This window comes from Macadamia integrifolia, chromosome 4 (genome assembly GCF_013358625.1).
Source record: "Macadamia integrifolia cultivar HAES 741 chromosome 4, SCU_Mint_v3, whole genome shotgun sequence".
NCBI lineage: Eukaryota > Viridiplantae > Streptophyta > Magnoliopsida > Proteales > Proteaceae > Macadamia > Macadamia integrifolia.
The window spans coordinates 26,691,615-26,708,254 of record NC_056560.1 but is presented as its reverse complement, the minus strand read 5'-3'; the positions used below and the strand labels follow the sequence as shown (position 1 = coordinate 26,708,254).

The following is a 16,640-nucleotide window of genomic DNA, read 5'->3' as shown; positions in this document are numbered from 1 at the left end:
GGGAGAGTCCACTCCTTAAGAGGGGGGAAAATCAGATCACTCACCCTGGAACTAAGGATGTGGGGTGTCGAAGGGGATTCAAAAAGCCTAGTAGGGTTCGAATCCAAGGGTCGGACCAGATTGAGGTTGATCAAATGAACCCCAAATCTGGTCCGAGCCTAGGATTCTAACACTACAGCACCTTTCTGTAGTTTGATGAACAAAGATACGATTTAAGAGATGTTATCATATCTTCAACTCATAATGCAAGGCACCCATAAACTACAAAACAACCAAGTAAAGCTATACTGTCTTCCCATACAGAAGATTAAAAAAAAAAAAAGCCTATAGTGTCCAACACTGGCGCACACTACAAGCAAAGACGGCTTATGGTCGTGTGCTGGAAAAGAGTCATCAAAGCTTCCAGTGTCAAAATTCTTGGTGTTGCTCATGTGATGAACAGAATGGAAACAAACACTCACACTACTCCATGACATAATTTTCTCTGGTACAGAATAAAGAAGCATACATAATAATTGGTCTTGATGGTTACTGCAAGAACTCTCTTGGATCAGTGACAAAACCAGTCAAAGCAGATGCTGCCGCTGTGTAAGGAGAAGCCAGATATATTTGCCCTTCCCTGTGCCCCATTCGACCATGGAAGTTCCTGTTTGTGGTCGAGACACAAACCTGTAAAGTGCAGTTTCCCAAAAAGGTTAAAATAAAAAAACAAATTATTACACATTGCAGTTGTGGCTCAGCATTGGTTATCAGGATGCAAGTAGAACACCACCACAAATATACAACAACAAAATCAGCCTTATCCCAACTTAATGGGGTCAGCTACATGGATCCATTAGAAAAAGCAACGAAATAGGAAAAAAAATCCACAGAAAATTGGGGAAAGAGAGAAATGAAAAGATTAGAGTATGAGAATAAGAGGAAAGAGGCACAGATATAAAGCCTGTATATACTTTGTGACAAGTAAGATGTTTATCATGGCTAAAAACTTATCAAAGAGCACTTGGGATTTCAGAAAAAGTACAACTTGACTCTTCAAAGCAACTTCTCCTTTTTGGAGTTTTTGACCAGGAAGGCTGCATCAAGGGGAACCAGCCTTTTGTAATCAGTTAAAAATTATTGTGCATTATCCCACCAGACTCCACCTGCGAGCTCACTTGCATAGCTCAATTCAAAGTTTAGTTCTACGTAGTCTACTCAGTCTGTCTTAAGTGCTAATGAGCCCACTTGCGGAGCTCAATTCAGAGTTTAATTCTACGTAGTCTACTCAGTCTGTCTTAAGTGCTAATGAGCCCACTTGAAGAGCTCAATTCAGAGTTTAATTCTACGTAGTCTACTCGGTCTGTCTCAAGTGCTAGTACTCTCAGAAGACAAAAACAAGATGACGACAACAACGATGAAGTACCACGAATAATTAAAATGTAATTAAAAAAAAATGATCATTCTTTCTCATTTTTCTTTACTTGTTTCTCCCTTTGTCCTATTTTTCACCCAAGCATGTACTTCCACTCACAAGATGGTCGATTTTGGACTTACAACCCTTGCTTCACAGGGTTACAAAATATGCAATAGGGAATCCAACAGCCACTGCAGCATGCAACCATTATTTATAACAGCTTTCAAAAGCGCTGATACAGAAGCCTACAAGAGTTTGTCATTGAAAGCATGAGCCAGTAATTTATGGAACCAGGTTGCTCAATCTATGCTTCAATTCTTGAATAGAGCATGACTAGATATAAAGAATAAGTAAGCTTTTTGGTCTTCAACTAATATGTAGGTGGTTAAAGAAGGTAAAGCCAAAAGCCATAAGAAATATTTAACCCACTGGACGTTAAGTACTAAGTTGGTCCCGTTAGGACTATCATCTGAAAAGTGGTCCTCTGACTCTCTGAAAAAATCCCAGAGAAATTGGGACCGACTGAAAACTAGCATATTTTCTCTTTAGAGAATTGATGATGTGTGCAAAAACTTGCACACTAACTACAGATCAATCAGTTTCACATGAAAATTAATACTTGCCTGAGGTTCATTCATGCGTGCATATGTATCCTTTGGGCCACCTAAACAAGCTCCACAGCTAGGACTTGCAGGCACATCACAACCAGCTTCTTCAAAAATCTGAGAGCAAGTCTTGCCACCAGATCCTGGAACTGGAATACCATAAAGATCCATCCAAACCTGCCAATTTAATGGACAAAAAATAAATAAATAAATTCAACCTTTGAGAAAATAGAGCAACCTTTTACGATATAATAAAATTCCAACTGTATAATAATTCTACAAATAACACAGTATCATAAAGATAACCTTTTGAGTAGCAGGTACAAGAAAAGTTGGCACTTTGACCTTTTTCCCCTGCACATAACAAAAGTAAGATTTATATCTGAAAGAAAAAAACTGATGAATGCCTCAAACTTATGCAAATGCTTTGCATTCAAGCACAATACCAAAATACATAAATAAATATGCAAACTAATCTCCAGTGAAGACTTTTTCTAACTAGAAGGGCTGATAGCTGAACATATAAATGTAAGGTTATACCAAGGGAAAGCTTAACCATGCAACATAGATATTGGTAATAGATATCTGTTTAAAACGGTAAACTGTAGAGAATGTAAGATTACCTACCCTACGATAAGGTGATGAAACTTAAAAGGAGAAAACACAAGACATTTACTGATAAACTAGTAGCAAGGGAAGATGGGACTCAGATGACGACTCTAACATGACGTAAATCAAGACGGCTACTCATATTAAGAATATAGCTAAATAAGTTCTAGGGAAATATAAAGGAAAGTGAATATTATCTAGGAAAAGTTGGAGGGGGGGATGATGAAATTCAAGCAACTATCAAGGATAAGATCTAATTTTAAAACTTGGCAAAGGACTAAGGATGAGGAAAGTTGAGTGCTGTCAGTCCGTGTCCTCAAATCCCAGATCCCCATAGCCTTTGGCGAGTGGAGGTTGCACAATATCAGCTTCTCTGCCACAAGAGCTCGTGTAGTTCACAGAATACACCTACTTGCTGGTGTTTTTGCTAAGTTCTTTTGCCAACAGCGCTCGGCGCTCACTGACTGATACTGAGGGACTGGACACCGATACTGCCTACGAGCAGTGGCCTGCGGCTTGTGCCTTGCTTGATAAGGGAAACATAAGGCATCCCTCAAAGCCCCAATAAGCTAGTTGGGCGATCCCTACGTTTTTAAATTACCATAAGCTCTTAGCTACTCTACTATAAGGCTAAGGGGTATTACTTGACTGATTTTGATTGTTTTAATTGCATATTTACATTTCTAATAATTAAATTATATGTAGTCACTGTTTATAATAGGTCTAGTGTATAGCAGACTAGCAGCATTCAATGTACACTAGCAAACTTGTCCAAACCACAAGTACCATTCCGATACTTATCAAGACTTATTCCATCATAATATCATATACAAAAATTATGTTATTGAAGCAACGAATGATCTCATGCCCATGTAATTATAATCTTTTATCAGCATTTCTGTCAGTTAACGACAAAGGCTTGGTATCCATGTACTTATAATCTTATATATCATGATGTGTGTCAGTTAAAGATGTATACTTGGTATCCATGTGACCCAGATGCAGAATCAAATCCAGCCAAAGACATTCATAAAAACTTCATATACTGTTCAGATGATAGTAAGAAACAACATTTACATGATACATTCAGAAATATAAGTAAGGAAATGAAAAGGCCGACTGTAAACTTGATGAATCAAAGAGAAGCAAAAATCTTATGCAGCCATTGCTAATTTAAACAAAATAGAGACTCAACTGCTGAATCATTAAGAAGAAAAACTAATTTGAAACATAAATATTAATAACATCAATGTTGAGCTTCTTACTGAAGCTAGAAAAACTTTGGCTGCGGCAAGAAAATCCTCAGTCTTTCCACCAGTGCACGAGCCTATATATACTCTATCTATCTTCACATCTTTGCATTCTCTAGCTAAAGCACGATTATCTGGAGAATGAGGCTGCGAAATCAAAAAAAAAAAAGTCACCCGAGGGCTGAGGCATAATTTACCCCACATATGTAATATCACATACACTCGGAGTCACATTCACTATTTCAGAAAACTGACAATTTCAAATGCCACTGAACACCTACTTACCTTTGCCACCAAAGGCTCTATTTTGGAGACATCAAATCTATACTCGGATAGAAACCTATAAGCCAAGATAATAAGCTTGTCAGTCCATGTAAATTTCCAGCAGATTAAGTAAATAAGGCAGTTTAAGAGAGATAATGAAAGCTGAATGTTTTTTATAATTAAATAAAAAAAGAATCATTTATTTTCAACTACTAAAAATGTAAGTGGACTTATATAACTGCCCATTAAGTATTCACCATGTCAATCAAAATTACTATTACTTTTAAGATCCATATTTCCTGCACAACTTAGAAGTTTCGCAGCACCCTAAATTAATAACTTCATATTGTGAACTTTTGCAGAGTGAAAAGTTAATGGATTTCCCCTCAAGAAATTGAAGTGTCATTGGACAGAAAAAGGGAGGTGAGATCGTAGGCTATTCAAGTGTTTAAAGTAAATCACACAGAATAGGCACAAAAAACAAAGACTGAAAGATAACATTTAATCCCAAGGGAGAAAACTGATATAAATTTCATTTCAAGGTACGGAAAAAAACCGTTATCTTGGGATATAAGGCATAAATCGAAGGAATTGCACAGCACAAGCAAGAAGTTCAGTGAAATGCAAAACTAAGCTATAACAAAAGGAGAACAGAGGGAGCAGCTGAAACTTGAGAGAGAATTTATTTTATCTCATTAATGAGTTCATCATGAGAACTCAGCCACTAGGGATCTCTCTCTCCCTGAACTAATCTCAAACCTGACAACATCAAACTGTTCCCTTTTCAAAGAGCATGAATAATCTGCCCTCTCCCAATCTTTTTTACATTTGGATATTCTTAAAAAGCACCCTTTGATGTAGATACAGTTGCACTTCTTACCTGGTTGGACCAGCAGGACCGACTGTGGAAGCCAAGGGCCAAGAAGAACCGGTCCAGCCCAGGTTTTTGGTCCAACAATGGCTGGTAGTAGTTAGTTTTACATTATGTCTTTTATTTGTCTTTGAGTAGGATACGTAGGAGGTAGAGAAGTAGGTTTATGTTTGGAGTCTAAGTACGAGTTTATTTCAGTATTAGAGTTTAAGTAGGACTAGTCTTTTATTTTCCCTTTATATACTTACATAACTCAATGTTTAATTTTTAGAGTGAATTTGTGCGTGGTGTGTGACCTCTTCCCTCTTTTGAACAATTTTCCCTCTTCTCTCTAAGGCTACTCCATCAATTTGGTATCAGAGCCGAAGGATCCCTTCCCTTGCTCTATTGAAGCACAACTTCATCCCATTCCCACTCCCTGCAACCCCCTATTCTCTCCCCCATTCCCTGTTTCGGCCCTACTGAGAACACCCCTCCATCTCTCTTCTCCATTCCTGTTTTCTGATCTTACAGGGACTGAGAAATAAAAAAAGAAAAAAAAAAAAAAAAAGACAGCAGCAGAGAGATGAGAGTCGCAGAGAAGCAGCAAAAACCCCTACCGTCTTCTCAATCGAGCTCTCTGCAGGTTCAATGTGAAAAAAAAAAACACAGCGCAGGAGAAGAAGCAGCAGGAGAAAGGCGAGCCAAACCAAAAAAAACAAAAAAAGGAAGTCAAACGAAGAGGGGTAGCAGCGAGAGCAAGCAGAATCAGAAGAAGTGGAGAGAAGCAGAATCGGGGGAAGAAAAAAAAAATGGAAGAGAAGACGGAAGGAGCAGAATAGAAGAAGAAGAAGAAGAAGAAGAACAGAAAAGAGAAACAGAAATCAGAAGAAAGAAGAAGAAAGAAGAAACAGAAGAAGAAGAAAGAACAGGAAAAAGAAACAGAAATCAGAAAAAAGAAGAAGAAAGAAGAAGAAAGAAGAAACAGAAGAAGAAGAAGAGAAGTCGAGAAGAGAGAGAAAGGAGCACATACCTGCAAAGCCATCGCGAGCCTCGCTCCTGATAGGATCCAACTCCCGCTACTGGTTCCGTATCCAAGAAGGAGAAAGAGAACTGTGGTCTGTATTCCAACTCTCAAACCACGATTTCCCTTTGGTTCTTTTTTTTTTTTTTTTCCTTGTTATATCTTCTATTTCTTGGAATACCCATCCCTTCCTCCATTATCCCTTTTTGCCCTATTTTGTCACTTCCAATAATTACAGTTCTGCATCCCTACAAAATAAAAAAAAATAAAAAACCCTATAAAAAAAAAATATGTAAGATAATTACCATTCTGCCATTCTCCTTTAAGTTTCCATCTATTTACTATTTTACCATCATATTCAAGTGTAATCTTACCCATTTCCACCATGGTAGCCAATAGTGAAGTTGTTCAACAACTGAACTCCCATAAGGGAGAAACTGATGCAAAATTTGAAGCTATTATGACAATGATGGAATCCATGCAAGCTTCTATTGCTCGTTTGGAGGCAACAGATAAATGAAAAAGTCTCATTCAATCTAGGGATTCTTCCAACACCGTTCCACAGGATCCACCACCACATCATAAACCACCGCCGCCACCTTCACCACCATATGGAACTGGTAGATATGATGATGGAGCAGAAAGAGCAGCAAGATTGGATGTCCTTGATTTTTATGGAGACAATAATCCAGAATTGTACCTTGACTGGATTCATAGCCTAAAGACATTCTTCAGATGGTACGGGTTGACTGAGGCTCGAAAGATCCGATTTGCAGAGGCCAAACTGAAAAGCACGGCCCGAATCTGGTGGATTGAGCAACATCAACAGAACCGAACCCGAGGCATTGGTTTAGTCACTACTTGGGCTGAAATGCATAAAGTCATGAACCTGAGATTCTTGCCTTCTGATTACAAGCAACGCATGGATCTCAGGTTTGCACAGTTGAAACAAGAGAATTTGACTGTGGAAGAATATGTTGCTAGGTTCTATTATTTGGCTACTCGTTCGGATTTTGAGTGGGATGAAGAAGTATTGGTGGCACAATTCCGTAATGGTTTACACCCTCAACTTAGTGCTGCCCTTACCTCTAGCCGACTGCCTATAATGGAAGACGCTGTCCAGGTAGCATATCAGGTTGAGGAGAGTCCGAAACGTCCATACGATCAGCGGCCATTTACAGATGCTTTCCCTAGGGGTTCTAATTCTATTCAGCCACAATCATCTCAACAGGAAAAGTCAATCAATACACCACAGGTTAGTGCTTCATTTATGGCATCTTCACGGCCTAGCCAACCGTATTCTCCACCTCGTCGTGATTCAGACATGTCATCTTCACGACCTAATCAGCCATACTCCTCACTTTAGCGTGGTTATGACAGGAACTTAGCATTTCCAAAGGAGGCTATTCAATGTTTCTCATGCAAGAGGTACAGGCATAGAGCTAATCAACGTTCTAACCGGTTGTTAGCCTACATTGACAAGGACAATTTTATACCCTATGCACCAGAAAAGCAACCGAAAACAGGAACAGTAAATCTGGAGGTTGAATGTGATCATGATCCTAATGAGATTAATGATGATAGTGATGGTGAGCCTCAACCGTTCTATGTGATCTGTCCTCTTTTGACTACATAGAAGATTCCTGAGGAGGACGATTGGCGTCGTAACAGTATCTTTCAAACCAGGGTGCAATGCAATAACAGTTTGTGTAATATGATGATCGACCCCGGCAGTTGTACCAATGTTGTTGCTGAAGATGTTCGCAAGTTGGGACTGAAAACTGAGCCTCATCCTAACCCCTACAAAGTTGGGTGGGTGAACAACAATAATCTGAAAATTCATGAAAGGTGTTTGCTCACATATTCCATTGGTGGACTTATTGATCAGGTTCAATGTGATGTTCTCCCTCTAAAAGTTTGTCACATTCTACTAGGTCGCCCATGGTTGTTCAAAAAGAAAGTCAAACACTGTGGATATGAGAATACATACACTTTTCAGTATAGTGGTCTCGAAATGAAGTTCCTTCCAGCAAAGAATCTTCCCCCTCTCAAGCTCAAGAAGACAGTTGGTACTTTTCTCATCAAGCGCATCAACTCTGACGGCATTCTTGGACCCCATTCAAACTCGACGAAGTTGAGTTCTTTTCAGAAGGGGAGAACTGATGTAGATACAGTTGCACTTACCTGGTTGGACCAGCAGGACCAACTGTGGAAGCCAAGGGCCAAGAACAGGTCCAACCCAGGTTTTTGGTCCAACAATGGCTGATAGTAGTTAGTTTTACATTTTGTCTTTTATTTGTCTTTGAGTAGGATACGTAGGAGGTAGAGAAGTAGGTTTATGTTTGGAGTCTAAGTAAGAGTTTATTTCAGTATTAGAGTTTAAGTAGTAGTCTTTTATTTTCCCTTTATATACTTACATAACTCAATGTTTAATTTTTAGAGTGAATTTAATTTTTAGATTAGTGAATTTGTGCGTGGTGTGTGACCTCTTCCCTCTTTTGAACGATTTTCCCTCTTCTCTCTAAGGCTACTCCATCACCCTTCGATTTCATTTATTATGTTTCCCATATTCCTTCGTGAGGAGGCCTTTCAGATTCTGATTTCCTTAGTGAATGATTGCATCTGCTAATTGTCAATTGAAGAATGAAGAATTGAGATAAAAATCAAAATGTAGTGTGTTAAGAAATTGAAATAACAGATCTAACTACAGATCCAAATTTCATGTTTCCTGTTTGTTAGTCCCTGCTATTTGTCTTTGGTTGCCTGGAGAGAGACAGAGGGTTTATGGTAATAGGCTCTTCGTTGAACGAGAGACATTCTGCAGTAATGAAATATCTGGAAGAATTGTAGTTAGGGATAAAAGACATAATGAAGAAGTTAAACTAACAAATTTATTTAAATTTATTTTATTTTATATTCAGTTGGACCAATTGAACGGGTAACTAGGAGCGTTTTTCCTCTAAAGCAAGCAGTTGTCTTACTACACCCATCGGAGGCATGTAGCACAATCTGCATAAACAGCCAACGAACTCAACTAAAACTGAAAAACTCCTAAATAGTGGAAAGGTGATGGCAAAAATAGCAAAACCGAAGCGATAATCACAGAAAAGATGAATTGATGATGTTATTCCATGGTTTGAAATCTCGGCGAAATTTTGGAATTTCGGTTTTTTTTTTTTTTTTGCCAAAACGAAATAAGGCCCGAAATAACATTTGTACAATATTTCGGTCGAAATTTCGGTATTTTGGCCGAAATTTCGGTATCGTTTCGGTATCTCAACTGTCTCGGTACATTCCATGTTTAATAAATACCATATCTCGGTTGAAATTTCGACTGTCTCGCCTATCTCGATGGTTTCAATTCCATTTTCATATTTTGAAGGAAAAACACTCAAAGTCTCCAACAAGCCTCTAATTAGCCACATCATCACAGATTTTAACTTCCATTGGACTCCAACAAGATCTACACATTCAAAGTTTAGGAAAGCTAAAGTTCTTTCTCCAAAACCAGGAAATTTTCATAACAGTTCGACGGTTGCTGCCAAACAAAGGTGCAAATCTAAAACAATGTCATGTCCTAACATATTTGCATTTTTATGTTCTAAGCATGTTTATTAACCTTAAAATAAGTTACCCACCAAGTTTCAGGTCAAAATATGGCCATTTGACCACCAAAATAGTCAACAAAAAAAAACAAAAAACATACACCATTTTGGCCGAAATTTCGCCAAAACGAAATGAAATTTCAGTTTCTGAACCCACCGAAACACCGAAACGAAACGAGATTTCAAACCTTAATTCCATTATAATATATGTTGTCTGATAATGCACCAAAAGATTTTTCAACTAAATATCCTTACGTTGATGAACTTTAAGACTTTATACTTGATTTTTAGAAACAATCAAGTAACTTCTACTATTCCTCTCAATTATAATTTCATCAACTCCATCGAACACCTGATCGCTTCCGCAAATAGAAATCCCAGACTTGGTCGAGGGCTAGTTAGGAGAAACGAAAAACCCAGGAAGAAATCAGAATAGCAAGGGAGGAAGGAAGAGAAGCGCACAACCAAGCACACTCATGTCAAGCACAAAATCTCAATTCAACTTCTTATTCAAATTCACTGTGTCCAATGTTGGGTACAAGCAAGTATTTAAAGGGAAAATAACAAGACCCCTACTTAAACTCTAAAAAGGAAACAAATTGTAAACCAACTTCCTATGCTGCTTTGGAAATAAAAGACATGAAATAAATAAACTAAGCCCAACCCTTGTTGGACCAAAAGCCCGGGTTGGACTTATTCAGCCTGGGTTTGGGCTTCCAAAGCTAGCATTGTCTGTCCAACCACTCAAGTGATACTGCATTAAGACTAACACCCTATGAGTGGATTGGCATAACTTCCAAAAAATAGCCAGCATGCAAGATATTGGTCTTGTTGTAAGGCTATGATTTGCACATACAGACACAAGTGTCATGTTCCAACATTGGCATCGAAGGTCGACCGCCCAAAAAAATAACAATGTATGTCAGACATGGAAACCCAAAATATGGAAATACCCATAGTTGGCACGGCGTCTAGGCGACCCAAGGCACTGGAGAGGATCCAAAATCAAGGCAACCAAGGTGTCCAATTTGCCCACCTAGACGACCAAGGTGACTGGACACCAAGGAGTTCTTGACAACTATGGACATACCGCACAATCAGGTCGCTCCAGTTGTCTCCCAATATATTCAGCATGTAGCCAACCCTAGTTCTGCCCTACACCTCTGTTCATTCTCTTATTACTTCTCTAATTTATTCTAAATTCTGGTTCTTCTGAAATAGCACAACCACAAAACTTATAATTTTCTACTCTAGAAGAACTCAAACCCAAGATTTCTTTGATTGACCTCAATTTCTTATTCTAGTGATGCAAATCACAGGGAGGAGATTTGAAAGATATTCTAGAAGATCTAGAGGAGATTTAAAGGATATTCTAGAAGATCTAGAGGAGATTTAGAAGATATTCTAGAAGTTCTAGAGGAGATTTAGAAGATATTCTAGAATATCCAGAAGAGAGATGAATGGAGAATATTCTGTTAAAGATATTCCAGCTACCATGGGGATTGTGGGTTTCACTTTGTAGCTTCTTACTTTCTATTTTAATGGGTTGGATAGATATGCTACAATCCAGTCATAGTTTCTACTTTTTTAATGTTCTAGATAGATTTTATTTTGAAAGAAGACTGAGTGAGTTGTAACTTGTAAGGGATCCTCCTACCATAATAGAGGTTTCCTATTTTATTGGTTTCCATGAAGTTATAAATAAAGGAGAAGGGACTTGGACCCTCTTAACGGTTGGCAAAAAAAGTGAGTTTTGGCTTCAGCCTTGTTAGGGCATTGGTGATGCTGTCCTTTTGGATTGTGGTGATGCAGTTCCAGAACTCTTGGTGGTCATTCCAAAAGCCTGATTGGTGATGATTCCAATCAGACCTTACTGTGGTGATTCAGTAGGTTGGGGATGGTTGTGATTCAATTCCCGCAGGTCAGGTGATGAAGCATTGGTTATCCTTTTTATTTCTTCTTTTATTCGTTAAAAAAATGTTAAGAGAATTCTCTTCTTCGGACAAGTTTGTCCCTACATGCAATTCTGTTACAATTGATCTCTTGCTGGCTTTAGTGGTTCAAGATCGATTTTGCATTATCTAGATATCAGAATCTCTCATGTAGGACATGACCACATCTACATGCAGCAAATAGATTTAGTATGCAAGAACAAATAATGTTGGAAAAGTCCTATGTTATTCTGATGTTCCAACAATGTTGGAGCTCAAGGCATTCAGGAGATCTTCATTCTTGAACTATATGCTGACTTACTTGTTGAGGTTCTGAGTGGAGGGCAACAAATCGATTTTTCAGGCCCATGCCACCCTCAACCAAAATATTGACAGTATGGAGTTTCGGTATGAGAATTGCCATCTTTCTGGAGACATAGGGGAGAAGTAGATTCCTCCTCTTGGCTTTCATACTATACAGACATGATGATGGATACTTTCCCCCTTTCTTCTTTTTAATCCAAAAAAAAAAAGGAGCAACCCGGTGCACGAGGCTCCCACTACCGCAGGGTCTGGAGAGGCAAATGCACGCAGTCTTACCCCTTTCTTTGCAGGAGAGGCTGTTTCCAAGTTTCGAAAATGTGACCAACATGTTGCAATATTGCAACTTAACCATTCCACCACAAGCTCACAATAGTGCAAACTATTGAGTAAAAAAAAATTCTGATGTTAGTGTTACAATCAAATAATCATGTTTGCAATTTTGGATGACAAACGTTTTTTTATTAACTTTTAATTTTTTATAAGCGGCCCAAATATTTATAGTTATATTGTCAAGCCTTAAACTAAATTAAAAAGCATATTGAAAAGAAAAATAACCATTCAATGATATAATTAGTAAAAGAGTATCAAGCAGAAAGGAAAAACAGAGTTCTTTTTCTGAAGAGAAAAGTTGGTATTCACTACCTTGCTTGCTTGTCACTGTATACTGGTTCAAAAGGCATTGATGTCTTACCCTATGAGGAAGCAAAGTCACAACCTGGAGTGAGTATTTCATTGCAAGATTATATACAAATCAACTCAAACACAAAAATGTTTTTTAATTAAACATACTAAATAGACCTATTGTACTAACCTCAAGGTATTTAAAAGTGGTATTATCAGCTGGCACAACACCATTTTTACCCCCAGCTTCAATAACCATGTTACACAATGTCATCCTTTCTTCCATCTTCACGTCAAAATCAATAAAGCAATGAAAATTTAAAAGGTTAAGCATCACCCTGATAAAATAAATAACTATCAGAAATAATCCAACCATTTCTTCTGTGTTCTTACAGTTAAACTTTCAACAGTAGAGCCAACAAACTCCATGGACTTGTAAGTTGCTCCAGAGACAGTAATTTCACCGATAATCTGCAAATACCAGTGATCGTTGGTTGATTATTGAATTAAAAAATCCAAAGTAGCTTATCTAGCACAGACCCACATTGATGTATATAGTCAAATCATGCTGCTCGGGAAGGGGGGGTGGGGAAGGATGGCAAATACTACCCTAAAAGGGTACCAGTCTCAACTTTCAATGAAATGAGATGTCTAAAACATCAGAGAGACTCACTTGCAAAATCAAATCCTTCGCAAGCAGATAATCAGGCATCTCACCATCCATTACAAATCTCAGTGTCGGGGGCACCTGCATTTGAACAAGCATGAAAACTTTAAGTAGCCAACAGAGATTAACCGAAATAATCTAATCTTCAATTCCATTAAAGACCATCTACTTATGCTGGGAAATAAGGATTCTGTAACAAACTCAATTTTCAGAACATAATTCTGTGGTCATCGATCAAAGAGGAAGAGGTCTCTGGAGGATGGCCTAAAAGGGCTTAACTGTTGGCTTCCACAATCCATGATGAACATATCATGCCAATGGATGTCCAGACAAGCTGATGTTCCATCTGATAATTAGCCAAGCAGTAGCGTACCCAGACCACTCAACACATCAGATCCCACCAGGGTAATTGCTAATTAACAATGTTAAAACCAAGCCACCAAAGAATATAGTAGCCAAAGGTTTCTCTGGAGGATGGCTTAAAGAGGCTTGACTTTTGGCTACAATGACAAACATATTATACCAATGGATGTCCAGACAAGCTGATGCTCCATGTGATAATTAGCCTAGCAATGGTGTACCCAGACCTCTCAACATATCAGATCCCACCAGAGTAAATGCTATTTCACAATGTTAAAACCAAGCCAATAAAGAATATAGTAGGCTAGTAGCCATAGGTTTGATGCAAATACGGCTGCACTTGACCGGTTGGACCAGCATGACCGACTTTGAAAGCCAAGAAGAACCAGTCCAGCACAGGGTTTTGGTCCACCAAGGGTTGGAAATAGTAGTTTATTATTTTGAACCTTTATTTCCAAGCAGTAGCACACATAAGATTTAGAATTGGTTTGAACTAGTTTCCTTTCATGATTTGTTTCCTAGATTAGGCCAGTTTCCTATTTTAGCTGGTTTCCAATTTCATGTATTTTATTTTCCTATATATTGAACCAATGGACTATTAGAAGAGAGATATCTAAGAATTGAATGAAGCGTTAGTTTGGTTTGTGCTCTACATGAATGTGTTGCAATTGTTTTAATAAAGTGAAGTGGCATTTTTATCTTCTTTCCTACTCTGGTGGTTGGTGCCATGAGTTTCTAGGGCTGGTTGTTGCAACAAAACCCAAAGTGAGTTATCCATCTTCTTCTTCATACACTGTTTTTTATTTTTCTAACATGTGACTGTTTGCTGGTTTTGAATTGGAATTGAGAGAATATTCTCTATCCATGAAGTTCTTGCTATTGGTAATGCTCTTTTCTTATTCTATTCACTATAAATCAAATGGAAATCAGTGTCTGGTACTGTTAACTGTTAGAAACTTCCTTGCTATTCATGTATCACGAGCTTTCATAATTTGCATCCAAAAACAGTTCCAACATTCAAAGCCCTACCAAGGGTTTTTTATCCTTTTTTTTTTTGGGGGGGGGGGGGTGGTGAGAGAGAGTTCATTGAAGGTGACTATGAACTGATATGCAATACATAGCTTAATATGTCACAAGGAAATCAGAGGTTTGATACTTACTTGCATTTTCAGTGCATAATACCCATCAAAACCCAAGTGCAAAAAAACAACAAGATGAACCACAATAACTTCTTGAGAGAATAAAGCAATCAAGGATACAGTGTGATAGATTCCTATAAAAATCTAAAGAAAAACAGACAGTCTGTGATATCCCTAGTATTTTTGACATGCAAATAAATGGAAAGAAGCTATAAATAGTCTATATGAGATTGAAAAACTATATGAACACAACAGAAAATTCAATCACATGTACCATTAGGAAGCACCTTATAAACACTTACTGACCTTGAGAAGAAGCTTTCCAGTACCCATTACAAAACCAGCATCAGTATTTCCAATTCCAGTAGCAAACTGGCCAAATGCCCCAGCAGTGCATGTGTGGGAGTCTGTACCCAGCAAGACCTGAAGGAAGGTTTAAAGTTTGAAAACAAGGGCTACCATGGAAAGGGGAAAAATCACAAACAATGCATTTTAAAATATTTAAATGAATTGAATTTAAGGAAAGTTACCTCTCCAGGCCTGCAATGACCTTCTTGGGCAAGGGCAATATGGCATACACCTTTATAATCTGGGTTAGCCTACAAGATTGATAGTAAATTCAATGCAATGGCAATAAATGTGCAGAGAATTATAATCTATTTCAGTAGGAAAGACTGGTAACAAATCAAATCAGGAAGACAGAAACACACCTTAAAATTACCAAGATCTGTGATATCATAGAAGTACTTGATGTTTTGCTCTGTGCAGAAATCCCTCAAGATATCCACATTGCGATTCGCACGTTCATCACTTGTGAATATATAATGATCAGGAATAATTACAATCTTTTCACGGTCCCAAACCTTCAATTTTTGAATCAAGAATTCGAATAAAAAAAATTAGTAAATTGCAAGATAGCATTATTTATAATATCATCTTTGACTGCAACTGAATTGGAAACTATCTCGTATACCCAAAAACACAAAAAACACGAGGAAGGGGTGAAAGGAACAAGCGTCAGCTACAGTTTGAAAAAAAAAAAAAAAAGATCCGCCCTTTTCAGTCGTATTAAATAAATATAAGTTATGGGTCTTTAAGCACTTTGCTTTGAGCCTTTATCATATCATAAGCCTTTTCTCCTTTGAATCAATTAACACGAAATTATACCTTTGCATTCTCGCCAAACTCTCTTTTGAAGATCCCAATCGTTCCAGGCCCACACACATCATGGGTCATCAAGGTGTCAACATTCACCCAAATATTGTCTCCGGGGTTCAATTGGGACCTCTCAGACGCCCTCGCAAAGATTTTCTCAGTCATCGTCATAGCGGTTTTCACCTAAAATCCAAGCAGAAACCACAATACATAAAAAAAAAAAAAAAACGGTTATTTTGAAGATAAATGAGAGCTGCAGAGTGGAAGATACGCAACTGAACCGGTGGTTGATGGGGAACGCTGTGTCTGCGACGGCGCCATGACTGAAACAACTTTTTTGGAACATCTTCTCTTGGATATTTGAATGGGTAACGAAGATGACGAGAAAGAAGAAAGACCCAACTCGTTCTGTAATCAAATGCCCAAATATAATAAGATTATCAAGAAAAAGCCTCTATCAAATGTTAAATGGAAACAGAGATAGACAGAACCTTTTTTAATAAAGTTGAGGGATTTGAGGCAATTGCAGCGGACGCCATGAATGGGCTCTTCCTAGGGCTTACCACTCCCTCACTCTCTGTAGCGCAACATAAGATGATCGCACAACTTAAAAATCAATCAGCTTTTATGACCAGGCAAAGAAACGGATATCGGAATTGTAAACGATTTTTTTCTAAAGAAAATGAGTTTTCCGAATCTCCACTCCCCAGAGTTCCCGAGAAGTGACAACTGTCAGAGGCGGCTTTGAGGAAAATGGATCCGAGTGACTGACTTTGCCTAAGGCCCTAAACCAGTAAATGGAGCGGGTTTAGTTTCTTACCCGGACCATATCATTTCAGG

The 16,640-nt window shown here is 38.1% G+C and overlaps 1 protein-coding gene across 1 annotated transcript; it reads right to left on the bottom strand.

The window, feature by feature from the left end:
* Positions 1-206: 206 nt before the first annotated feature.
* On the bottom strand, positions 207-16,472 carry LOC122077108 (3-isopropylmalate dehydratase large subunit, chloroplastic). Its single transcript, XM_042642908.1, has 15 exons — positions 16,292-16,472; positions 16,077-16,208; positions 15,813-15,983; positions 15,356-15,508; positions 15,176-15,244; positions 14,952-15,068; positions 13,153-13,227; positions 12,873-12,950; positions 12,670-12,765; positions 12,501-12,550; positions 4,146-4,200; positions 3,876-4,007; positions 2,308-2,355; positions 2,020-2,178; positions 207-669 (listed from the first exon to the last, which is right to left on the bottom strand). Exons 1-15 carry the CDS (start codon positions 16,337-16,339, stop codon positions 529-531), a joined length of 1,524 nt encoding a protein of 507 aa, XP_042498842.1. The 5' UTR covers positions 16,340-16,472; the 3' UTR covers positions 207-528.
* Positions 16,473-16,640: the final 168 nt, after the last annotated feature.